The sequence below is a fragment of the Dermochelys coriacea genome, chromosome 7 (genome assembly GCF_009764565.3).
Source record: "Dermochelys coriacea isolate rDerCor1 chromosome 7, rDerCor1.pri.v4, whole genome shotgun sequence".
Taxonomy (NCBI): domain Eukaryota; kingdom Metazoa; phylum Chordata; order Testudines; family Dermochelyidae; genus Dermochelys; species Dermochelys coriacea.
This window is the reverse complement of record NC_050074.1, coordinates 48447611-48473379: the sequence shown is the minus strand read 5'-3', so window position 1 is coordinate 48473379 and position 25769 is coordinate 48447611. Positions and strand designations below refer to the sequence as shown.

Here is a 25769-nt window from a genome sequence, read left to right as displayed (position 1 = left end):
GGTTCTGACGGACTCAGCAGCCAGCGCAGGGGAGGGGCGGGCAGTAGGGGATCCAAACCCTCTGGGTGTCCCAGACAGGGGGGCCGGGTGCCCATCTGCAGTGTTGGTAGGTGTCAGGACAGCCACCCCGGCACATGGCGTGGAGTTAATTAGCAATGCACCCGCCCAACTGGGCGAATGGGCCTCATCTCCCTTCCCCCACTGTTCCTGCCCTTGGGGAGGCCCCAGCTGCGAGGAGTGGAACCACAATCTCAGGATGAAATTGGAGCTGGCTCCTCCACCAGGGCCACAACAAGATTTATGAAGCTCTCCCTGGACACCAGCTAAGCCCCACATGCACACTGCTGTGCATGGAAGGGGCAGCACTCACGCCTTGGGCTGGGGACAGACAGCAAGGGGAAGAGCTTGATGAACACCAGCCCCAGCCTCTCCCAGCAAGGGGCGCTGTGGGGGCCAGGGCAGGAGCCCTGGTTGGGGTGGAGTTCCTGGCTGCCCCTGCCCTGTTTCCCCCAACTGCTCTCCTACCACGTTGGTGTCTTTCTCCACCGTCTGTTCGTTGGCCTCAGCCGGGTCGCTGTCCTGGTACCGGGGGCCACTGCAGTCCAGCTGGATCAGGGCGCGGCACCGATAGTGGCAGGTGAACTTGCAGTCTGGGGGTGGGGAGAGGAAAGAGGAGACAGCATTAGGCAGGCGGGAACCAGCCTGAGGGGGAATTCAACAGCCTGCTGGAAAGAGCAGCAGTCCCCAGGCTCCAGCGCTTGCCAGAACCCCAGGGCTGGGACAGGGCCAGTCTGACACCATTGAACATCCTGATCAGCTGCATGATGGCTCAGTATTTCCTATCCCAGCTCCCTGCTTACATCCCCAGGTCCCAGGGAGAGCCCTGCTGCATGGGAACTCGGAGGGGGGCTGTATGACAAACCTAACCTTGGATCACCCCCACCCCTGGCCAGACCAAGCTCAAGCCAGGAGGGAGTCATTGGCCCCCATCTCAGCCAAAGCTGGTGGCCAGTGTGGGGTCCTCAGAAGCAGAGAGGCCCCTGCTCTGGGCTGAATCCTGACTATCTGGGCCTGCGCTTTGGGATTTCAGGAGGGAATGGAATAAAGGAGCCAGGGTCCCATGAGATCCCCACCAGAAATCAACCAGCAAGTGCACAGGCCTCCTTCAGCTACTTGGAGGGGACCGCACCTTTACAGTCATGCCAGCTCTGCTGCCTGCCCCCAAGATCAGCCGGGGAGGGATGGTGGGAGCAAGCTCCGGGGACACTTACACACATGGGTTGCCCAGCCCATACCACACCACACACATCCCTGCAGAGCTGAGGTCTGCTAAGGAAGTGGCGTAGGGGGATGAGGAGACACGAGCTGGGTGCTCAGCCTGGGAAGCGGCTGTGCGGGTGGAGGGGAAAGGACCAGGCATTACAGGTGAACCTCAATCCCAGGTGGAGCCAGAAACAGCCTCAGCCTCCAGGGAGAGGGACAGAGGGGGCAATGTCACCCTTGGCAGGTTCCTGTTCTGCCCTCTTTACTCTGGTGGTGGTGGAGCACCTTCAGTGGCACACCCAGCATCTGCCAGCGGCCAGGGAAACAGACCCCAGGGGATGCTGCTGCCCCTCCAATTTCTCTGTCCCTGTGATTAATGCACCGTGCAGCTCTGTGGCACTCGGACGCTACCCTGCCAGCCCCAGGATCTCTGATGGACCCAGCAAAGCCCCCTGTGCTCAGCCATGAGGCCTCCACTCACACACCCTCCATGGGGTGAGGGAGAGAGCGATCCCTCCAATGCGCACAAACTTCAAAGGGACCAAGACAAAGAGTCTCTGTCCCAGCAGCATCGCCTTTCCCCGGAGCCACACTGCCACCCACCAGCACAAAGAGCCTATTAACGGGCACCCGGCTGCCCCCGGAACCATTCGCCTGGATGGGCTGCAGCCGGACGTGGCTCCTGCAGCGCAGATGGGCTCGTGCAGGAGGAATGCTCCAACGGCAGTCACACGATGACACAATGCAGCCTAAGAGATTTCCCCTCACTCGCCCCGTGTGTCCCCTGATCTCTGCAGGGATGCCCTTTTCCCCACCTTCTATCTCACAGGGGTCTCCTCTCCCCCATAGCAAAGACTTTTCCCTGTTAAAACAAATTCTCCATTTCTTTCCCCTTGTTCTGTGTTACTGGCCTTAGTCCTACCATGTTTGAGCTCTGCTTGTGGCATCACAATCCTCTTCATTGCAACCTGTGATGTCACAAAAAGAGGATGCAGCTTGGTAGCAGGAACCGGTCAAATGCTCAGGAAAGAGAAATGGTTTGGGGTTTCCCTCCCTTCCCCCAGATCTCCCAAGCAACTAAGATTGAGGCAAAGATTAGGGAATCTTGGTATTTTTTTAAAAATTGGAGAAACAACATGGTCCTCATTTCATTCCAGGCTGCTTTGTGGCCCCAAACACATCACTTTTCCAGCCTTTCATCAGAAGATGAATTTCAAAATGTTCCCCATTTTGAAGCAAAAGAATAACTGGTTGGATGAGACTATGGTTTCATATGCCAAATATGTGGCTTGAAAAACAGAGCTGAATTCACTCCTAAGTAGTCCTGTGTTCTTGCCAGCACCCCAAGCCCCTATGCACCCAGGTGGGGAGCGGGGAAAATGGAAACAGTTGGGCACCATAGAAAGAAAATAAGAGCACCTCTGATTTTGGAGATGTTAGCATTCAGTTGTGATTATTTCACAGGGCCCCCAACAGAGACAGAGAGAGAGAAAAGCATGGCACTTCTGTTCTCTTTGCAGTATCTCCAATGCTGGGAGTCCCCCCCCCCAAAAAAATGGCATCAGGCCTCTGAAAAAGTCCCAAGATTGGCTTAAAAAACCCCAAGACCGTGACAAACACACACCTTTTGGGTGATTATTTGCCTTCTGAGCCTTTGTCATGCTTTCAAGCTGTTCTCTGTGCGAGCACATGGGCTAGACAGTGACTTCAGAAGAAAATGAACTTGGAGAGTCTCATGTAACCCAGAGACAAAAGCCACCACATATTACAAGAGTCACGATATAATCGTGACAGGTGTTGACAATGGGTTCAGGCAACTCAAGGGCCTCTCTCTCCCTCTCCATAGACCGGGACATCAGAACAATCCCAGTGTCTATCCAACACATGAGCTTCCTTCCACTGAGAGAGAAGCCAAACTTCCATTTTGCTGAGACACTTGAATGCCTCGTCAGCTTCTAACTAGCCAACTGAGTCCCAAGCTGCCCTGTTCCCTGCTGTAGCCAGGCGGCTCTTTAGGAAGGAAACCCATGGTGATTTCCAACCCAGCCTTTCCAACCACTGGCCCTGCGAGCAGCAGGAGAAAGAGGCCCCATGCCCCAGCTTTGGAGAGCAGGATTTAGCTGCAGAAGCAGAACCATCACACTTAATTCTCCATGGAAAGTTCCTCCCAAGTTTTCCATGGATTGTCAGCTGTTCTTTTTAGAGGGGAACTATGACTTTAAATAGGGCTGTGGCACCCTCTTGTGGTTATCACTGCAGCACAGCAGGACAATGAATCCGATTCTTTGACACCAGTGGCACCTTAGAGACTAACAAATTTATTTGAGCATAAGCTTTCGTGAGCTACAGCTCACTTCATGCTACAGCTACAGCTACACGAAAGCTTATGCTCAAATAAATTTGTTAGTCTCTAAGGTGCCACAAGTTCTCCTTTTCTTTTTGCGAATACAGACTAATAGGGCTGCTACTCTGAAATTTGACACCAGTGTCACTCCACTGGAGTTACTCCAAGTCACACCAGAAAGGAAGCAGAGGATCAGATTCATGGATTTTACAGTGCCGCACTCCACTTATCTTAGACACCCGCTGCTAATAAAGGCCATGTACAGAGGCAGGGGTGGCTGGGATGGTTGTCGCTTATAACTAGGCCTGGCAGAATTAAATTGTTACATTATCATCATTTTGATGGAGAATCTCAAGGTTTATTTTTAACTATTTTTTAGATTTTTATCCATTTCAGTTTTCACAGTTGCTGGAAATTAAGGGGCGGGGTCAGACAATTGGGTACTGAGAATAGATGCTGAGATTCCAAAAGGTAACGCTTTATAACCGCTAAACACAACATTGACAACATCACCTGTCAAAATGCACAAAGTAACTGTCCTACAATCAAACTCTAAGGACTTCTCAAGCAGCATTTTCCTGACATCGCCAATCGGTACGTTTGGATTATTACTGACGGAAATCTTTGGGTTTGTAGGTGAAATTGACATTTATCAACACTGACAATAAAAATCAGATCCTGCCAAGCCTGCTCACAACCAGGCACCATGTCTAACAGGCTCTGCAACTGCCTCCCACTGAACTGTTGTCTCGTTAGATCTCACATATAAGTCTGGTGAGTGCTTGCATAGAACTGGCCCAGGGGATGCAGAAAGTGGGGTTGGTAACTAAGTAGGGGGCACTCTCCCCTGGCAGTCACTGCCCCAGGGCACTAGGGGGTGCTGTGCTGCAGGAATTAGGGTGGGTACTCAGTAGGGGACCCTCTCCCTGCTGAGTCAATGCCAACCCCAATGTCCCAGCGTGATGGTAGGGCACAGTGTGCTTCAGGAAGCGGTGTTGGTGGGTCAATAGGGGGTGTCCTCCTCTCTGATGTAGTATTGACCTCGATGCAGTACTGACACCTTGTGGCCAGTCACAGTCCCTTGGCATTTATAGAAGTACTAAGTATGATTATTATTATTATTCTTTTCACAAGAATTGTTGCGGGTTAAAGCCATTTTCGGGCCAAAGTGCCACATTGGTGACCTGGCCTCCCCCCGAAGTTTCAGTTGGACACAGTTTTGCTTCCTGTCCCAGGGTTGCTGTGTGCTGTTAAACAGCTGCTGCGTTCCACCCGAGAGGCAGCTGCATTCAGCAGGGTGGGAGTCAAAGAGTTTATCTGTAACTGATGCAGCACTTTGGGATGACAGATGCTCTCAGTGATAGATTAATTACAATCAGAAGGACTTTGCCACACTGGCCTTCATGCTGTTCAGTTACAGCCTTGTCTGCTTGTCCCTCTGGGGAAACAGCTCTCCTGACATTAGAGCAGACACGGATGGGACAGGAAGCAGCAGACCGCCCCAGGGGAGATGCTGAGAGTGTTCCCACGTCCCATCCTCTGCGGGGGTCAGGGGCACAGAGCTCAGTGACAGCTGCAAGCAACACAGATTGTGGGGGTGGGGTCACTGGGCCAAAGGGACCCAGCAACACAAGAAGGTAAAGCAAGAATTAGCTCAGCTGTCTCTGGCCCAGCATCGGGGCCAGGCAGATTTCCCCATCCCTTCATGGCAGGGTCACACAAGCAAAGGTTTCAGCTTCCTCCTTCTTCCCAGGAAAATTCAAACTCCACCCCCTGCCCTTTTTCCAGGGTTAAAAACAAACCGAAGTCTCTGGCTTCTCCTTTGGCTCAGAAAGGATCACGGTAAATCTCAGGGCTGATCTACATAGGGAAAATCGACCACGATAGCTACTGCAGAATAGCCTCTTCCACTGTGGATTCGGGCACCACAGGGAGCCAGCTGGCCTGGGATACTGCAAGCCCGGGAATCCCAGCCCTGGGGCAGCCCACATGGCAGGGCTGCTGTAGGACCACAGAGCCTGGAGGCCTTTCTCAGGACTTTCATGTTTTCTGCAGCAGAGCCGGGTGTCAAGTCCTGGCTAGAGCTGAGGCTCCCAGTGCTTTCAAGCTCCTAGCTCTAGGGTAGGAAGCCTGGAAACTTGTCACGGCAGGGCTGCCCCAGAGCCCCAGCCCTCAGAAACCTTGGGGTCTTCAGCCCCTCTCCTGGCCACCTGCCTGGGATTTGCTTGTGGCAAATGGAGACCCAGATGCCACTGGGGAAGTGGAGGCAGAGGTGGAAAGGAAATTACACTAAAGCAGGTTGGCAGCTGGGGCATGTTAATCAGTTAGGATGGGTGGGGCCTCCCTGTTCTTCAGCATGGGACGCTCCTGCCTCCAATTATTTCCATCTCTAAAATATTCTGTTCTGCTCTAAACATTTCTCCCTGCTCAACAGAAGCAGGATGAGCATTCCCTGAGCATGGGCCCAAATCAGTTGACTGATACAGTCTCTAAGGGCACCAGTTACCACCATCCCATTGCCCCACATCATGGCCCTTGCCGAGCTCTGTGCCTTGACCAGTGGGCTGTCAGGTCCGTGCCCCATGCCCTGACCCCCAGGGGCCCCACCGGGCTCCATGCCCACCATCTCCAGCAATCACATCACAGTCCCTGCCAGCATGGCTCCCCACCTGTCACTCTCAGTGCCTGTTGCCATGCCCAGCCTCAGTGCCCAGCCACTCCAGAGACACTCCTTGCCTCTGCCAACTCTCTCAACCCATACAAACACCCCCGTGCCATCCTGCACCCCTCCAGTCAGCCTGAACCAGACCTGCTGCCTCCCCTGCTCCCCAGAAATGAGCCCCACCAGCCTCTGCCTCTTCTAGCAGAAGGAATTTGGGAGCTAGCAAATGGTTCCATTCCCTCCCTGTCCCAGGCTCGGCGAGTCGGCCCTGCCTCAGTGTTACTGTCCCCCCAGAGAGATCTTCCTGCTCCACAGCTGCACATCACTGAAATACAGCTGCCTCTGAGGTGGAATGCAGCAGCTGGTCGACACCACACAGCGATGCCACCCAAGCTTTTGGGATGGAAATGGAACCTGTTCTTCTGTGGAGAAGATTGAAGAGGGATTCAGGGGAGGCAGATCGTAACATCGCCCAAGGAGGGACCTGGCCAAGCCCTTAAGGTTAATACCCTCAGTCTTGCAGAAAGTGCCTCTCCATCTTTAATGCCCGCAAGCAGGCAGGGCCTCAGGTTCTCACAGCAGAGCTCTACTCCCTGGCTTAGAGGGAAGGGTGCCCCCTTCCTGCAGCACCTTGGGTTTCCCTAAGACTGCCTCTCAACCAGCCCAGCTCTGCCTGGCTTTAAGGATCAGAAGAGATCCCAGCTTGACATGCTATGGCTGGAGGAGAGCCTTGGTCTGTCTGTGCCACTGGGACCTTGCACCCACACCTGCCTAGTGCCAGCACAGCATGGTAAACAGATCGAGGTAAAGAACCCATTAACCCCAGGGTTTCCTCCCGCACCCATGCTTCCTGTGATTGGCAGGTGACCAAGCCCTCCAATTCTTACTGACAGCTGCATCTGGCTGGCCGGGGGTTCCTGAGCTGCTGTGCATCTGCTGGGAACTCCAGACCCCACAGTGCCAGGGCTGGGGTTTAAACACTTCCAAGTGGAGTTTTCGAGCTTTCCTCACCCACACCAGTGCTGCATCCGGGGGGCCCTCTAGCTACAGTGGCTGGCTGTGGTTCTCTCCCCACTGTGCTGAGCACTGGTCAGAAGAAGATGACTGGAGATAAGCATAGGGAACCATCTCCCCTTCCCCACAGTGTCCCCACTCCTGGGTGTCGGGTAAAGCACCATTGTGAGATGGTGTCCCAGGGCAGCTTTTGCACCATGCGGGCAGACCCCAATGCCGTGTGTGTGTGTGTGTTGGGGGGGGGTTCCCACATACCCACCGGATCGCCATTCTCACAGGCCCTGGGCTGGCTCCGAGTCCTGGGAGCTCTGAAGTCTTCACATGGCTAGTTAATTTCCTCTGTGCACCATTGTGTAATCACCAGCAGGGGGAGCCCGGTGGGATGATAGAGTGACTTGGCCAGGTCGCTAGGCCTGGGTGCGATAACACGGCAGAATGACCCATAGCAGTAAGCACTGCTTAGCGGAACAGAGAGTTTGCTGTGCGTGATGATCCCAAACGTCATCAGCCTGGAACTGACCCTACTACGGGGCCAGGACATGCAGGACTTGGCCCCAACTCCATGCATGAGCTAGCACTGGTCCCACTGTGGAGTCTGCACATTGTGCTTAGCCCAGAGCAGGCCAGGAGCTGCTGAGCTGGATTGGGGGAGGCGGCAAAGTGCTGGCCACTGTGGGGACTGTTTTGTTCATTCCCTCTGAAGCATCTGGCACTGGCCACTGTCAGAGGCAGGATACTGGGCTAGATGGACCATTGGTCTGACCTAGTATGGCCGTTCTTATAGGTTTGAAGAGCTGAGCCCTGAGTTCATCCCAGGCAGAGTGAGGTCTGGAGAGAGGCGAGTGTCCCAGAACTGGGCTGCTCACACCAGCTCACTGGCCCCCCACATGGCCCACCCCATGCCACATGTGGCCTGGCAGCGACATGGATACGGGATGATGCATGGCCTGGCACTGATTCTTTGTCTAGTGGAGCCATGTGCTGGGCACTATGCTGTCCCTGGCTGGAGAACGGCAGGGAACAGTCCCGCCATCCCCTCAACCAGAGAGGCAAGCCAGGGAGAGAACAGAGGAGGAAAGGAAGTCTCCTGCTCTCTCTCAGACTACAAGGGGACCCTTGGGTGGGTTGGGGCAGGAGGCCTGTGCCCTGAGCTGCTGCCTGAACTCTGGGAAGGAGGAAGCTGTAGACCCCTGGTTCCCGCCCCTCACGTCCTCTCCTGGCTCCTGTTCTGCAGGCTTTGGCAGGGGAACAGCTGACAGACTATGGCTGCTCCCCTCTCCACTAGAAGGGACAGGGCTCTCCGCCCCCAGCCCCAGATGGATGCCTCCGGCCTGACTGCTGGGAAAGGTGCCAGGCTGAGAGTTTATAGCCTGGGCAAGGCAAATGCCCCCGCCGAAAGCCCACCCCCCATCAATGGGCCTCAGAGCAGTGGGGGGGGGTCCCTCTGCTGGGTTACCAAGAAGGGGCCAACAACCCAGCCTCCGCCAGTCCCGCTGCCTGCGCCCCCCTGCAGGGGAGGCCCGCTGCCCCCGCTGCGGTACTCACAGGCGCACTGCAGGCTCTTCCGGGGACCCCCCCAGACGAAATCTCCGCACAGGTCGCACCAGGTCTGCTGGCCGCGGGTGCAGGGCCGGAAGGCGTGGCCCTCGCCCAGCTGGCCCGTCAGCCGGGGGTCGTTCTGCCCGCCCAGCAGGCGGATCTGCCGCACGCGGCTCAGGAGCTCGGGCACCTTGCCGGGCGTGATGCGCAGGGCGTTGGTGCGCTCCAGGCGCACGGGGCGCTCCGCGGTGCCCCGGGTCAGGTCGATCCGCTTCTCCAGCTCTAGGTTCTTCAGCTCGATCATCTCCTGGGCCGGGGCCGCGGCCATGGCCCCGGGGAGCGCAGGGAGGGGGGGCCCAGGGCAGAGCCCCTCCGGCGACGGCACTGGGGTGGGGGAAGCCTCAGCGCGAAGCCCGGCCCCCGGCCCTCCCTTCCTCCGTCTGCCTCGCTCCCCTGTTCAGCCCGCCCGGCTCTTTCCTCCCCGCCCCCTGGGTTTGAACGAGGCGCAAACTCCGCGCAGACGCTGGCGGGGATCAAGGCGAAGCTCCCGCCGGCTCCTGGCTCGGGACGCGTCGCCCCAGCCTCGCTCAGCGGGGCCGCTTTGTGCTGGGCGGGTGCCCCGGATTCTCCTGGTTCGTGCCGCTCCGTCCCACGGGCGGAAACACCCCACAGCGGCTGGGTCTGCGAGCGCAGCGGTCCCGGCTGGGCGCCCCGGAGCGCCCGAGGAGGGAAGGACCGGGCGGGAGCGCGGGGCAGATTCACGCTGAGACCTTGGCGGGGCCGTGGGGAAAACTCCCCGGCAAAGGGGGGACGTACTGAGCGGAGAGCGCAGAACTAACCCCGCGGGCGGCAGGAAAAGCGTATCCCAGCGCGCCCCCGAGGCTGCAATGGCAGGATCAGCCCCCAGCCCGGCTGGAGGTTCATTTCCTGCAGTTCCTGGAACGATGCCTGCGCCCGGCGTCTGCACTGGGGAAGGGGAGAGAGCGGGGGCCCCTGAGAGAGAAACTCGGGGCTGCTTGGGGCCCTTCGGAAAGCTGGCTGAGGGGAGTGGGCTGGGCGCTGGCTCTTAACCCTTTGTGGGGCAGGGTCCCTGCAGCTGGCCTGGGTCAGCCCCTGGTGTCCAGCAGCGGGGTTAGGGAGCAGGACTGGTCGGTCTGGTGCAAGGATTTCCCTACCCCTCCCTAAATTTACCCAACACCCTTCCCTACCCCCGCAGTTTTGTGAACTAGTTACATGCAGTGTTGCCAATTTAGTGGTTGTTTGGAAATTTGAATTGAAATTGAAACATTAATAAGCACTTTAAAAGCATACACAGTGTATGATAAAATACGTGTATCTGAAAAAGTATAATAGATTTGAGTATGAACATAGACTAGCTTCCTTGTTTTTTATGCCAATGTCAGTGAATTCATTTTGGTGATGTTGGCCAACCTAATAATTTCAAATGATTATTTGTAAGCAAAGTCTAAATGAGCTCTCCCTGGCAGCTAGTGATGAGCTGGGGGGAAAGGCTTCAGGACCAGATTGTATTTACATTCACACCTAATCTACCTAGGTATCCAGCAAACAGAGCTGTGTTGCCCAAGTGATAGATTTTCGCTGGGGTTGGGTTACAAATCACTTGATGGGGGTAAAGAAATGTTGTTGTTCTTATTGTATGAGTAAGGGGCAGTAGAACTGTACATAGCCTGTGCTGATTGAGGGCATTGAGAGATGGTGGGGGCAGGTGTTTTGCTTGATGGTCTGCCAGAGTCCCAAGGATGATTTGACCTGCCCCTCTCCACTGTTTAAAGACAGAGCTGATTAGGCTCCATAGATAGATAGTCTTTGTTCTGTTAAGTGACTACTGCAGCCGAAATCACTGATAATCAGGTCTAAGTGCTTAGTCCTGCGGTGGGGACAGTGTTTCTGTGGAAGAGAGGGCCCAGACTGCACTAGCAGCGAGGTTCCCTCACTGAGAGCTCATCTGAAATCACTGGGAGCTGGTGGAACCTCAAGAGACCAACTCACAGAGGTCACAGGGGCAGGTGGCAGCAGAAGGTGACGGCGCAGGGCCACGGGCAACAAAGCGATGGAGTGAACGGCAGCACAAGAACAGCAGTGGCCAGAGAGAACAGTGAGCAGCTGGAGGAACGAGTAAGGTGCCTTCTTGTCCCCCATTTGGGAGGTGAACTCACATGAAAGCATCTCTGAACTCTGAGTCTCCACTGACCAAGGACAACACCGGTGAGTGTTAATGAGGCTGTTAAGAATGCTGGAGACACAACACAGTTCATGCAGACAACCACGGCTGTGGCATCATACTTTCTATTTCAGCAAGAGATACCACACACTACAAACTGGAGGCCAATGTTCATAGATACTAAGGTCAGAAGGGACCATTCTGATCATCTAGTCCGACGTCCTGCACAACGCAGGCCACAGAATCTCACCCACCCACTCCTGCGAAAAACCTCACCTATGTCTGAGCTATTGAAGTCCTCAAATCGTGGTTTAAAGACTTCAAGGAGCAGAGAATCCTCCATCAATGTTAAGTGCATTGTCACTTGTTCATCCTGAACACTGGTTCTGAACAAGACCAGCAAATGCTCACTGTCTTTCTGCAAGGAACTCAACTGACTGGCTAGAACAGGGGAGAGCAAACTTTTTGGCCCAAGGGCCACAGTGGGGTGCGAAACTGTATGGAGGGCTGGGTAGGGAAGGCTGTGCCTCCCCAAACAGCCTGGCCCCTGCCCCCCATCCGCCCCCTCCCACTTCCCACCCCCTCAGAACCCACCACCCATCCAACCCTCCCCCCCTCGCTGCTTATCCCCTGACCACCCCCTCCCAGGACCCCTGCCCCTAACCACCCCCTGCTCCCCATCCTCTATCTAACCTCCCTGCTCCCCATCCCCTGACTTTCCCCCCTGAACCTCTGCCCTATCCAACCGCCCCCTGTTCCCCATCCCCTGACTGCCCCCTCCTGGGACTCCCTGCCTCCTCCCCAGGATCCTACCTCCTATCCATCTGCTCCCTGACTGTCCCCCAGGACCTCCTGTCCCTTATCCAACCCCCCAACCCCCTTACCATGCCACTCAGAGCAGCATGTCTGGGAGCCGTGCTGGAGCCAGACACGCTGCCACTCTGCCCTGCATGAGTGCTCAGCCCCGCTGCCCCGAGTGCTGCCCATGCAGCGGCGTGACTGCGGGGAGGGAGACAGCAGGGGAGGGGCCAGGGGCGAGCCTCCCGGGCCAGGAGCTCAGGGGCCGGACAGGATGGTCCCGCAGGCCGTAGTTTGCCCATCTCTGGGCTAGAAGCATGTGGTGCAACAGTGAAAGACTCAACAGTTGGAAAAAGTGAAGAACTTTCTCTCCCCACATTCAAAACAATTGCATACATGGCTGATGAATGCACAGATGCAAATGGGCATCAAGTCATTGTGTCCATTATGTTGATGTCATGGGTAGGCCAGTAGATGCATTTCTAGATGTTCAAGTTATGGAAGACATATCGGCTGCATCTGTGACAGCCCACATCTTAGAAAAGTTAAATGCTTGTCAATTGGACCCCAAACAGATGGCTGCTTGTGCATTTGATGAAGCTGCAAACTTCTCTGGAAGGCACTGTGGAGTACAAGCTTTGCTCAGAGAAAAGCGTAACCCTAGTCTCTCTCCAATACGCACTGCAGAGGCCATCTACTCCAGCTAGCGCTAGTACGAGCTGCACCCTCTTCAAAAGTCATTTTAAAGAACTACAGATTTAATGTCTTCATTATGTTCTTTTTTCAGTAAGAGTCCAAAAAGACTGAATATCTTGGAAAATATAGAAGACACACTGGGACTGAAGTTCAAATTAGTCTAACTCTGCCACTCTGTGCCTCAGTTTCCCATCTGTAAAATGGGGATAACAACATTGCCGTCCCTCAGACAGGGTGTGGAGAGCGATGGCTGACAAGTTCTGTGTATTGTTCTTCCCTTCCTCCAGTGGCTCTTCTCTATCCCTGCTGCTGCTGCTTGGTCTTAGCTGCTGGGTGGTTGGTACATCTTCTCGCTTTGACGCGTTACACAACCTCTCCAATAAAGATCAACCTTATTTGAGAAGGAGTCTTTTTGTTACAAGAGCTGGGCGAGGCTTTGGCAGGCGGTAAGGAAGGAGGACCACAAAAAAGAAATCTACCCCAGTACCCTCTTCTTAGGGAAAGGGGTGGTGCAAAAATCCACAGAGAGCAGGCAGTGGAAGCAGGGCATCACATTGGAGATTCACCTGGTCTCTGTGCCCAGAGAGGGACAGAGATGCCAGTCCGTACAGATTCTGCACCCCCCCCACCTCCATGCTTGTGCCCAGAGAGGGACAGAGATGCTTGTCCATGGAGACTTCCCCTGGTAGGTGAAGGCACTGCTGCTTCCAGTTTCCAGCACTGCAGGGTGAAGGCAGAGGAGAGGCAGCCCTGGCTAATGGTGCCAGCACCTCCCAGGCCAGTGAGGATCCTGCAGTGCCCTGGCATGGCACTGAGGCGTAGAGCAGCCCCCAGGGCAGGGAGTGTAGCTAGAGCCAGACAAAAGTTCTGTACAGACGATTTATCCTATTCCCAGTAAAGCTCACAAGCAGGGCAGAGGGCAGCATCCCTCCTGGCTGGGGGTGAGAGGGCAGGGTGAGGGGAGAGAGCAGGATGCCCCCAACCTGCTCTGACCCACTGCCATCTTCCAAAGGGAAATGCCCCTGGCTGGCACAGGAGGCCCATAGTCTGAGCTGGGGAGCCCCCAGCTTTACCAAATTCAATCCCAGTTTGCGGCATCAGGATCCACCTTCTCCTCATCTGTACTGCAGAGCAAGAGAGTGGCCCTGGCCCTTCACTAGCTACTGTCCCCTGCCCTCCCCAATAGGATGCACTGCTGCAGCCTGCGTCCTCCATACACTTATGCTGGAAGTTTGAACCCTCTGTTCCAAGCCAAGATGCTCCTTGGGAATTCAGGAGCTGGGCTCTCTGTGCCGTCCCTCCCAGGCCCCCTGAGGAAGAGAGTTGGCCCCAGCCCAAGCAGGGAGCATGCCTCAAGGGGTGGGTGATGTCCCAGTTTGGACGGGGTACTTCATGCCTGAGAGAAGCCGGAATGAAGCAGGCCATAAAGAGGGATGGGACCAGAGAGGTGACCTATCATCACTGAGGCCCAGCAAAGAGAGGAAACAGCTAAGCTGCATGTGGATAGAGGGAGCTGCCTTGGGAGGGGGCCCACCCTGCTTAGCCCCACTTTTAGCATTAAGATCAGCAGAGTCTCCTGAGAGCCAGCAAGTAGCTCAGCTGCAAGTTAGAGCTGCAGGAGGCCCCAGCCCCTGTGTGACCCCACACAGGCAGCCTGTGGCGGGTCATCCCACAGGAGAAGGGAACAGAGATGCCCACCTCGACTCCCAAGCAGATAGCCTCTGGAGTGAGTCATGCAGGGAGTAGACTGGCCCTTGCAGAAGACCCCGGATCAGGAGGGAAGGAGAGTGTTTGATGTACTGAACTTGGGTCCTTTTGAGGAAATAAAACAGGACTGGGTTCTGTGGCCGGTGCGAGAGCCCATCGGCTTACACAGAGCCCCTGGCACGATGGGTGGGATGTGGAGGACGTTTCCAGCTGCCCCTTTCTCTTGCCACTAGCCCAGTTAAGACAAACATCTTCCAATGTCAGTGAGCTCTGTTGATTAGCTCCTCCAGTGCCCCCCACATCCCCTGCCTGTCTTGCCCTCCCTAATCTGCCCCCCAACCTCAGTCAGAGGTTGGGCCCAGTCCACAGTGAAGTGCAGTCACCCAGCTTGACATGGGTCATCTGGTTCAGACTTTAGGTGACTTCTCCATGAAGCCCATCGGCACGCAAACTTTGGTGTCTTCTTTTTGTGGCCCCTTTGGAAAACTTTTGCTTGAATCCTGGTGCTGGTGACTTGGAGCCTTGGGGGAAGTTGCATGGCCTGTGGTACGTGGGAGGTCAGACTAGACAATCACAATAGTGCCAGCTGGCCTTGGCATCTCTGAATCTAAGCCTGGAGTCCAACCCGGGCAGCCACATCTCCTTGCCCTGCAGGCACTCCTGGAACTGATTGGGGGGGGGGGGTGTGTGTGTGTGTGTGTGTGTGTGTGTGTGTGTGTGTGTGTGTGTGTGAGAGAGAGAGAGAGAGAGAGAGAGAGAGAGAGATTCATTCAGTCCAGGGCCTTGCTGTAGAGCACTTTCTGGGGACAAGGACACTGATTCACTAGGACAATGCTTCCCCCCTTCCTCACTTTGGCTGATGAAAGGGGGAAGAAGAGGACAGAGAGAAGTGGAGGAGGGAGAACTTGACCCATAAAGTCGCTCACTGAACGTAAGTAGCTCCAGCTGATCTGGGTGCTGGAATCTTATCCCCATCCTCTTGCCAGTTGCACAAACCCTGGTGCTGTTCCAGCTGCTGCATCTCAAGTCCAGAACTGCTTGTTGCCGGTGATCACCATGGCATCGCAGTACAAAAAAAAACAAAAAACCCAACAGTCAGCTGTAAAGACTGTCTGGTTTCAATGGAAAAAAAAAATCAAGCCAGAGAGATGGGTGGACCCAGGCAAACCAAAGGAGAGTGTCCCAGGGCACTGGTTGTGGGTTCTTGCTGGCACTAAAATAGAAATGAAGAGATCCAAAAATATCCCAGCAACAGTCTAAAATCGCTCCCAGGAGGAACCATTTCTGGGGCGAGAGTACCAGGGAACGATTAATGTTTTGCAGGAGTTTAAAAGTCAGCACCAGTTCAGGGAGAACAAGAATAAAAGGCAATTTCCCTCTCCCTCCATGTGTTCTTGGCCTGATCCATCCAGGCCTTGGAAAGATTATTTCCCTGTGACCAGACTTCAAGCTCTATAGTACTAACCTGAGGTATTAAAAACCCCCATGCAGGGCTGACACAGTCCAAGTACATGCAGGAGTGTTAGCTGCAACACGAAACATTTAAACACATTACTCCAGATTCTAGCACTAGTGTAAATACAATCAGTGCCTGGGAATCAGTGGTGATCTTTGTCCAGTGTAAATCTGGAGTCACTCTGCTGATTACTGTAGGCTGACTCTAGATTTAGATTTGTGTAAATGGGATCAGAATTGGCTTGAGTGTCTTCTAGACTTGCTCCCTACCTATAATGTGGGTTTCAGGCTTTTCTGGGCAGCTCGCATCCCACAGGCAAATCACACCAGCAAAGCCCATATTTTAGCCATGTTGATCCCTGGTTCTCTCAATAGAGTTTTATGCTCTGTGTAAATAGGGCCTAATCCTGTAATTCCATAGCACTGGAAAAGGGAGAAGCACTTCCTGCCTTACCCCTCTGCTGAGATCAGCTTATGTCCTGAAACATGAGGACTGATCATTTATCCTTCTAGCCCAGCCATTTAAATACATCACACGAAACCAGCTCCCTCACCTGAGTTTTCAGAGTAGCAGCCGTATTAGTCTGTATTCGCAAAAAGAAAAGGAGTACTCCTTTTCTTTTCACCTGAGAGTGCAATTCACTAGCTGTTTTCTCATCCTCCTACAGAGGATGCAGCAAGGCCAGCCAAGGCCCTATCTGTTTTCTACGGCAAACCAACCCCACTGAGTTCTGCTCACAGCTAGGAGGGTGATGCGAAGCATGAATGGCAGCTGGGGCCTGATCCTGAGAGTTGTTAAACATCCACCATTCCCAGCCAAGATGACTCAAAACACCAGACCTATGGCAGAAAAGGCCAGTGCTCTAATTGGACACAGTGGGTCCTGTTCTTCCACAGCTGGGCTCAGGGGAGAAGTGGGCCTCAATAGCATCCATACTATACTGTACTGTAAGAGAGGCAGGGATAGGTCCCAACTGTGGATCCAGCTTTTTAGCAGAGGCCTGACAGAAGCTACCATGCAATGTCCGGCAGAATCAGTTGTGTGCATTAATCCAAAGCACTGGATTGGCACATGGCAGCGCACAGCTCTCCATTCCAGTGCTGGCCAAGGCAGCCCAGTCCACCCCACTCAAAAGGATCGAGATGATACTGCACGAACATCTTCCTCCTGTGGCCTGTAGCTCCACTTCCCCTTCTTTCCTTCGTTGGTGGCTTGTTTACAAGATGATAAGCTCTGGTTTGCTGATATATGGCTTCCTTAGCAGGAAAGGGGGTGTGGATGCAAAGAAGAGGCTGATAAGGGGAAGGAATTTATTATATAGCAGCATGTACAAGCCAGGTCCTCAGTTCCCTGCCAGAGAACAATACTCAGCGCTCTGGTGGATGACAAGACGCAGGGGGGTATCACTATGCACATTTTACCGACAGGGCAACTGAAGCACAGAGAAAAGACAGTTACCTTTTCCGTAACTGGCGTTCTTCGAGATGTGTTGCTCATGTGCATTCCACAATAGGTGTGCATGCTCGGCCCATGCACCGGTGCCGGAAGTTTCCCCCCTAGCAGTATCCGTAGGGGAGTGTCCCTCGCAACACCTGGAGTGGCGCCTCCACGGCATGGTATAGGGGGCACTGTGCGCTCCCCCCACCCTCAGTTCATTCTTGCCAGACAACTCCCCCAGAGGGGAAGGAGGGCGGGATGTGGAATAGATGTGAGCAACACATCTCGAAGAACACCAGTTCAGGAAAAAGGAACTGTCTTTTCTTCTTTGAGTGATTGCTCATGTGCATTCCACAATAGGCGATTCCAAGCTATATCTGTTGGAGGTGGGTAAGAGTTCACAGACACTTGGGACAGAGTACAGCTCCGCGAACCCAGCCACCTCCCTGTTGGGAGACGATTGCAAAATGTGAGGTGAAAGCGTGAACCAAAGACCATGTGGCAGCCCTACAAATGTCCTGAATGGGGACATGGGCCAGAAAGGCAGCCAACAAGGCTTGTGCCCTAGTCAAGTGCGCCCTCACAATCGGTGGCAGGGGGACTCTCGCCAGGTCGTAACAGGTACGAATACAAGAGATGATCCAGTTGGAGAGCCAATGAGTGGAGATCAGCCAACCTCTCATGCATTTGGCTGAGGCGATGTAAAGCTGCAAGGACTTCCTGAACGGCTTTATATGTTGTAGGTAAAAGGCTAGAGCCCATCTCACATCCAGCATGTGGAGGCGGTGCTCCCCACTGGACACGTGGGACTTGGGACAGAGCACCGGCAGGAAAATGTCCTGACCCATATGGCAGGTGGAGACCACCTTGGGGAGGAATGAGGGATGTGGTTGGCGCTGGACCTTTTCCTTATGCAACACCGTGTATGGGTGTTCAGAGGTCAGGGCCCAGAGCTCTGAGACCTATCTAGCGGATGTGATCGCCACCAGGAAGTTAGCTTCCACGAGAGGTAAGACCAGGAGCATGTAGCTAGCAGTTTAAATGGGGGACCTGTCAACCTGGTCAGCACCAAGTTCAGGTCCCACTTAGGGGACTGGGGGCCTAACATACAGGAAGAGACGATCCAAACCCCTACGGAATTGGCCAGTCAAAGCATGGGAGAACACCGTGTGGCCCTGCACTGGCAGGTGGAAGGCCTATATGGCCGCCAAGTGCACCTTGACAGACGAGGGCACTAGGCCTTGGGCTCTAAAGGTGAAGGAGATAGTCTAAAATGAGCTGAATCGGAGTGGCCACAGGCCTTGATCAGCTGTTCACCAGGAAAACCAAGACTACTTTGCCAGGTAGGCCCGATGTGTGGAGGGCTGTCTGCTTTCCGGGAGGACGTGCTGAACCCTTTCCAAGCAAGTCCTCTCCTCCCGGCCTAACCATTGAGCAGCCACGCCGTGAGGTGGAGCGCTGCCAGGCTGGGGTGGAGGCAGTGGCCCTGGTTCTGGGATAGCAGATCCGGGCGGGATGGCAACAGCCATGGTGGGGCAACTGCCAGGCTCGTGAGAGTCCCATACCAATGCTGCCTGGGCCACGCTGGGGCAATCAGGAGGACCCAGGCCCTGTCCGTTTTTATCTTCTCCAAGACCTTGCTGATCAGCGGGATCGGGGGGAAGGCATAGAGAAACTGACCCAACCAGGATAGGGGGAAGGCATCGGAGATGGTGCCCTTGTCCAACCCCCACAAGAGCAGAAGCTGGGACACCGGTGGTTCTGCCATGTCACAAACAGGTCCACCTAGGGAGTGCCCCACACTTGGAAAATGCTGTGCACCACCTCTGGGTGTAGCAACCACTCGTGCTGAGAGGAGAAGTGTTGGCTCAGGCGATCCGCCCAAGAGTTCTGGGTGCCTGGTAAGTGGTGGGCTTCCAGGCAAATATCATGGGCTATACAGAAGTCCCACAGCCTGAGGGCTTCTTGACAGAGGGCAGAGGAGCAGGCCTTGCCTTGCCTGTTGATGGAAAACATTGAGGCAGTGTTGTCCGTGAGAACCCTGACCACTCTGCCCTCCAGGTGCGCACGGAAGGCCATGCATGCCAGATGGACCGTCCTGAGCTCCTTGACATTTTTATGTAGGGCAAGGTCCCATGCGGACCACAGACCGCATGCACGGAGTCTGTTCCCCAGGGAGGACCACCATCGAAGAGAGGTGATCACCGGTTTGGGCACAGTGAGGACTTTGTCCATCCTGTCTCTGGACTGGGAAAACACCAAGGCCAACCAGAGCTGGAGGGGGCCTCATCCTGAATCTGGTGTGGTGAACCACATATGTACACGTGACATGTGACCCAGGAGCTGGAGGCATGCTTTGGCTGTGGTCACAGCAAACCTTGTGACTGTGCTGATGAGCTCCCTTAGAGTCTCAAATCTGTCCCGTGGGAGGGAGGCCCTGGCCGACATCATATCCAGGACTGCCCCAATAGCCCCGGTGCAGCGCATAGAGTTTAACATGTACTTGGTGTTGTTTGCCAACAGGCCCAGAGTGGTGCAGGTGGACAGAAGTAGTGCCACAGGACCCCGCACCTGCAACCTGGAGCTGCCCTTGACCAGCCAGTCGTCGAGATAGGGGAAGATCTGGAACCCATGACGTCTGAGGTAGGCTGCTGCCACGGACATGCACTTTGTGAATACCCTGGGAGCAGTGGACAGGCCAAATGGGAGGACCATAAATTGGTAGTGTTTCTGCCCAACTGTGAAATGGAGGCAACGTCTGTGTCCCTCAAATATATGAATGTGGAAGTACACATCCTGCAGATTGAGGGTGGCATAGCAGTCCCCAGGAAGGGGATGATGGAGACCAGAGAGATTATGTACAAGCTCAGACCTCGCAAGTCCAGGATGGGCCTGAGCCCCCCTCTGGCCTTCAGGATAAGGAAGTAGTGGGAGTAGAAGCCCTTGCATCTGAACTCCTCCAGTACCACCTCCACTGCTCCTAGGCCAAGAAGCCACCCCACCTCCTGCTTGAGCAGGGTCTCATGAGGGGGGTCCCCAAGAAGGGACAGGGACGGAGGGTGGGTGGGTGGGGTAGAGGTAAACTGGAGGGGGTAGCCCCGGGAGACGGTGTTGAGGAGCCATTGGTCTGAGGTCAGCCGCGACCACTCCGGGAGAAAAGCACACAACTGGTAGAAGGGAAGCTTTATTGCGGGTGGATCCCTCGTATGAACTGGTAAGTGGCCCTCAGGCATCCCATCAAAACTGATGCTTTCCTGCCTGTTTACCCTTGAAGGGCCCAGGTTGGGGTGCAGACTGGGATTGCCTCTGCGGGCGTTTCTTATAGTCCCTTGACTTTTTATAAGGGTGCTCATATTTAGAATGGGTGGCCTGGGATGGGAGCCTGCTCCGGCTTAAACTTGGTCCTGGCCGGGGCTGGGACATAGAGGCTAAGGGTCTTAAGGGTGGTTTGTGAATCTTTCAGGCCATGCAATTTCACATCCGTCTATTCCACAAATAGGGCCTTGCCATCGAATGGAAGGTCCTGTAAGGAGTTCTGTGCCTCACTAGACAGCCCAGACAGCAGGAGCCATGACGCCCTCCTCATGGACACCACAGAGGGCATAGACCTTGCAGCTGTATCTGTGGCATCTGAAGCTGCCTGAAGGGCCGCCCTAGCAGCAGCCCCACCCTCTTCCAGGAGAGTCTTGAACCCCTTTTTTGTCATGCTCTTAGAGGGAGTCCTCAAATTTGGGCAGAGAGCCCCACAAATTGAACTCATATCTCCCCAGTAGGGCTTGGTGGTTCGCTACCCTCAGTTGGAAACTCGAGGACAAATAAACCTTCCTCCTGAATAGATCCAGTCTCCTCGAGTCTTTATTCTTAAGAGTAGGGGCTGATTGGTCCTGTCTCTCCCTGTGGTTGATCAACTTGACCACTAAGGAGTTGGGAGCAGGGTGGGGTAAAGGTATTCATGACCCCTTAACGGGCATGAAGTAATTCCATTCAGCCCTCTTAGAGATGGGGGGCAAGGAAGCCGGAGTTTGCCACAAGGCATTTGAAATCTTTGCTGTCCCTTCATGGAGCGGGAGAGCCACACTGCCCGGTGCCAAAGCAGAGAGGACATTGAAGAGGGAGTCCAAGGGTTCCTCCACCTCCTCGGCTTGAAGGTTGAGGCTTGATGCCACCCTTTTCAACAGTTCCTGGTGGGCATTAGAGTCCTCCTGTGGGACAGGTGGAGGAGGAGCCTTGATTGGCTCATCCGGGGAGAATGAGGGTGCAGTACTCTGCGTACCCACCAGTGCCGCAGGTCCTACCACTTGGTCCCCCTCTGGGTGTGGAACCAGTAATGAATGCTCCACCGACTCCTTCCTGGGAGGTTGAGAAAGGGAGGCCGACGGTCTCTCTGAGGCACCGGCCACTGAGCAAGCCACCACTGGGGGCTGCATCGGGGGCCATGGGGCCGGCCAAGGAGCCCGGTACCACTGCACCTATTGTGAAAAAACTTCCAGCACGGTGCACGTGGTGAACACACACACCTATTGTGGAATGTACATGAGCAATCACTCAAAGAAGGAAAAGTGACTGACCCAAGGCCACCCATTAAATCAGTGGCAGAGCTGGGATTAGAACCCAGGGCTCTCAACTTCTAGTCTAATGCCTTATCACTTGAACCTCTCTCCAAAGAAATCATGGGTGTTACCCAAAACTGGGCCAGCTAGTAAGGTTAGGGAGGACTAATGACCCACCAGAGTTTGGCAGAAAGCAGCACGTTTATTATTCTGATAGCTAAGCTCAAAAGAAGTGGGGTGCGGGGGAATCACACTCATACTTGCATACTCACACTCCCAGGACAGACACAGCACTGGAGATGTCAGGATCCTTCAAGGTAAGTGTCCCACAGCGCAGCAATGGATGGTGTGATGAAGGTAAGTCTTCCCGAGGCACGATGGAATGCAATGCAGCAGACCACTGGCCAGGCGGTCCGTGCGAAGGACCTTCACAAGAGGTCCAAGCTTGTGAGTGCACTCCTGAGCACACGGCCCCTTCCCCTTTTAAGGACCTGCTCCTCATGGCCTGTGACTAGAGAGCATCTGATTGGTCACACTCTACCTCAGACAGTGTCCATGCATTGGGTATATGATCACTGTCTGATTAGAGTCCCAGACATGCCTTGTCTACCTTGGAGCTCTTCTGATCTTCTAGCTGTTCAAACAGCCCATTCATCCCACAAGCATTCCAGGAGGGAGGTGGAGGTGGAAAGCCACTTCATAGGTATTCAAAGAGGGAGAGGAGACAAGGTGTGGGGGGGAGTTGGTAACAGATTTTTTGAGCATACAGGTATACAGATCACTGCTGCTCCTACAACAAGGGGCACTTCCCATAAGTGTCAGAACAGAAAGTGATAGCAACAGCTCTTCCAGAATCGTTGACCACTTTGCCCTGCGAGCTGTAATACCCTCAGGCTCCCACTCCATGCACTGATTCTGGGCCCTCTGCTCTACAAAGGCTTGGAGGGAACTTAAGCATCCTGACTGAAAATATACCTAGACCCACAAGTTAAAAGCCCAGCTTGATCAGCTCAGCCCTTCATCTTCCAGAGCCTCATACACTGAATTTCATTTTTTGTTCGTTCACTATGTGATCTTCTGGCCAAACCTTTCAAAACTAAAGCTCTTAGAGGGTCTGAAAGATCACACAGGAAAAAAGATCTGAGTGAAACAGGTAATGTTACAGCTGCGGTTTGCCTAAAGGTTTCCCTTAAAGTGCAGAGTCCACCCCAGAGGTGGCTGTATCTCAGCATGGAAAAGGTTCCTCTGTGTGCACTTTTGAAAAGTTAGAAGCATTTCAAAGCAGCCTGTTACCTGATTATTTCCTGCTCCACTAACATTAAGCACCCAGATTGTAAAATCACATCATGGATGAGTCAACAAACTTCTGACAGAGAAAGTTTAGTGGCAGCAGCAGTTTTAACTGCAAGTGCCCTCTTTGTTTGGTGCCCGAACGTCGTCATATTTCTGTGCTCTTCCAGTTCAGTCTCTATCACATGTATGGCTAAAAGCAGGAATTTCTAAACCAGATCAATCTCAACTGGTACTTTCTAATTCCCAGTCACCGCCCTCCACACAGAAAGCGTCCGGGAGGGGTGGGGGTGGGAGGGGGAAATGTCTGTCAGTAGTCCACGTTAGTGTGGTCTCTGAGCACCTCACAATTTTCAGTGTAGTTCTCCTGATCACTGTTCCCTCTAAGCTGTGGGTGCACGCACACACAGATCCTAAACCCCGCGCACACGGCGAAACACCGTGCGCACAAAAATGTGCGCAGAAGCACAATTTGCACAGAATAAAATGCCTGTCAAAAATTAAAGGGAACATTGCTCCTGACCCTTCCTCCAGGACAGGACTGGGGCAAACCCAGGGCCAGTTGAGATGCCAGAAAGGGGCTGAGAGGGTTGAAGGAAGAGGAAGATCTAAAGTGTGGGAAGCTGGGAAAGCCCTGTCCCTCCAGGCTGGCCTGGCCCAACCTGCTAGTGTTTACATTTTTGCTTATCTACAAGGAAAGATTAAAGAAAATGCTGAATCTAATGTTCACAAAAGAAAAACTGCTCTCTGAAGTCACAGGCTGGACCCTTCTGCCCGGCTCTTTAGAGCAACAAACATCTCTGTCTAAACTAGCATCCACCCAAGAGCCGCATCCAGACACAGGTGACATGGGCCTCAAATGCCCCCACAGGACATTTCCAGGAGTTTGACTTCCCAGCCCTACTTCCATTACCTAGTTTTTGCACATACTTGTGGTATTTCCCATTCACTTCGCTTGTTCCATGATTGCTGACACTTGGGATTTTATTGTGAGTCTCAAGGTACTTGATTTTCTTAAAGCCCCAGCTCCCGGAGTCAAACGATTAACAGAGCATCTCGGCTCACACTTAAAAGAGAAGTATGTTTCTAGCCCTTGTGGTTGTGGAGAAAACCTTGATAACATGGCCACTAAAGGGTGAAAAACCAGAAGACCAGCACTGGTTATTTTTAAAAATCTTGTTTTCTAAGCCAATCTCATGATTTTGGGGGCCTAATTAATGTTTTTTGAACACGGGGATTGGTCAGCGTCACTTTTTCTAATGCATCAGATAGAGAGGAGACTAAGCTGAAAGTTCAGGTGAGAACAGCATAGCCTTCAGAAGTGTTCAGAGCCGGATCCAAACTTCACTTCTTTACTTATCATGGGTGGAAGCAAACCACAGCATCCAACATCTCAAGCGTTCAGGTAAGTCTGACTCCTGATTCAACTAGCTTAGACCTATCTCTAACATCAAACCAATCTAGCAGAAGCAGCCCTCTCTCCTTTTCTGGAGGTATATTTATACAAGCCCATGGCTTCTGGGCAGGATGACCTGGGGTTCAGCAAAAAATAGACAGCCAGAGAGGCCACTTTTGCAGGTACACGATGCCATGGGACAACTCTTGCAGGACTATTTGTTGTAACTGTCCACATGGTCATTAGTGAGACAAGGTGTACGAGCATAAGATTGTTTAGCGCAAGTAGTTAGCACATACTGTAAGGGACTGTAGCGAAGCGAAGCCTCACCAGCACGGTGCCTCCTGCTGGTCGTCTTGGGAATTAGCTCAACTCCAGCCCGGAGCACCCTCTGTTGGCTGGTGTCTCGCCTACCTCAGGCCCTGTGTCCCTTTACCTTGGGGTTCTGCCCCCAGCAGTACCCCCACACTCTGGGTTTCCCCTCCCACCTCTTAACCCACCTTGCCTCAGTGGCTACTGCCAGTCATCATCTAGCCCCCCGCTCACTGGGGCAGACTGAAGTCTGTAACAGCCACGCATCATTGGCAAGGGGTTAGGACCTGCTGCCTTAGCCTATCCCCAGGCTGTATCTCTGCAGCCCCAGTACCTCTGTAGGCCTGGGGTTTTACCAGGCTGGAGCTCTCCAGGTCTCTTGCCCTATTCCCCAGCACTGCTCTAGTTCAGGTACCTTGCTCCTAGGCAGTGAGCCCTTCCCACTCCAGGGCTAGAGTGAGACTCCTCCAGCTCCTGGCCCCCAGCCCTCTTATAAGGGCCATCTGGGCCCTGATTGAGCTGGCCACAACTGTGGCTGCTTCCCCAATCAGCCTAGCTTGGCTGCTTTTAACCCCTGTTCTCCAGGAGTGAGGCAACTGACCCACTACAGGGACCATTCAAGGTGAAGTGGTCTGTTAACACCTCAGCAGCCATAGGACTAAAAGAGGGGAGTTAGTGGGTTACAGATTGTTGTAACAAACCATACACCCAGTATCTATTCAGTCCATGATTTTTAGCATCTAACAGAGTAATGAATTTAAGTTCTGCTAGACATTAAAAATCTGTTCCACTTTACATTTTGCTGTGAGGCTGGGAGTACCTTTCCCAGACTTGAAGAAGAGCTCTGTGTAACTCGAAAGCTTGTCTCTCTCATCAACAGAAGTGGGTTCAACAAAAGATATTACCTCATCCACCTTGTCTCTCTCATACCTTGGGATGAACGCAGCTACAACTATGCTGCATTCACATACATGGTCATTAACAGAATTGAGCTGGCAGGATTCAGGCTCATTGGAGGCTAACACTGGGGGAGCCAGCACACCTCATAGCATGACCCAAACAACTGGGGAAGTTACTCATGAGCTTAGCTGCAGGGTTTTCAGGATGGGGGGGGGGAAACAGA

The 25769-nt window shown here is 53.8% G+C and overlaps 1 protein-coding gene and 1 long non-coding RNA gene across 3 annotated transcripts in view; one reads left to right on the top strand and one right to left on the bottom strand.

Annotated features, from left to right (window-relative positions):
- Positions 1-9245, bottom strand: part of RASSF1 (Ras association domain family member 1) — a 29205-nt gene extending 19960 nt beyond the window's left edge. The window contains exons 1-2 of the mRNA XM_038411321.2: positions 8829-9245; positions 526-650 (exon numbers count right to left, since the gene is read on the bottom strand). Of these exons, the coding sequence (XP_038267249.1) occupies positions 526-650; positions 8829-9150 (447 nt within the window). The 5' untranslated portion in view covers positions 9151-9245. The remainder of the gene's footprint in view (positions 1-525; positions 651-8828) is intronic.
- A 392-nt stretch (positions 9246-9637) lies between these two features.
- On the top strand, positions 9638-20935 carry LOC122460942. Of its 2 annotated transcripts, XR_006282585.1 has the most exons (4): positions 9638-9740; positions 18733-18999; positions 19622-19741; positions 20598-20935. It is a non-coding gene; the product is annotated as an uncharacterized LOC122460942 (long non-coding RNA). The 2 variants fall into 2 exon arrangements; XR_006282586.1 differs by lacking the exon at positions 9638-9740 and having other exon boundaries at positions 17206-18999.
- The last annotated feature ends 4834 nt before the right edge of the window (positions 20936-25769 follow it).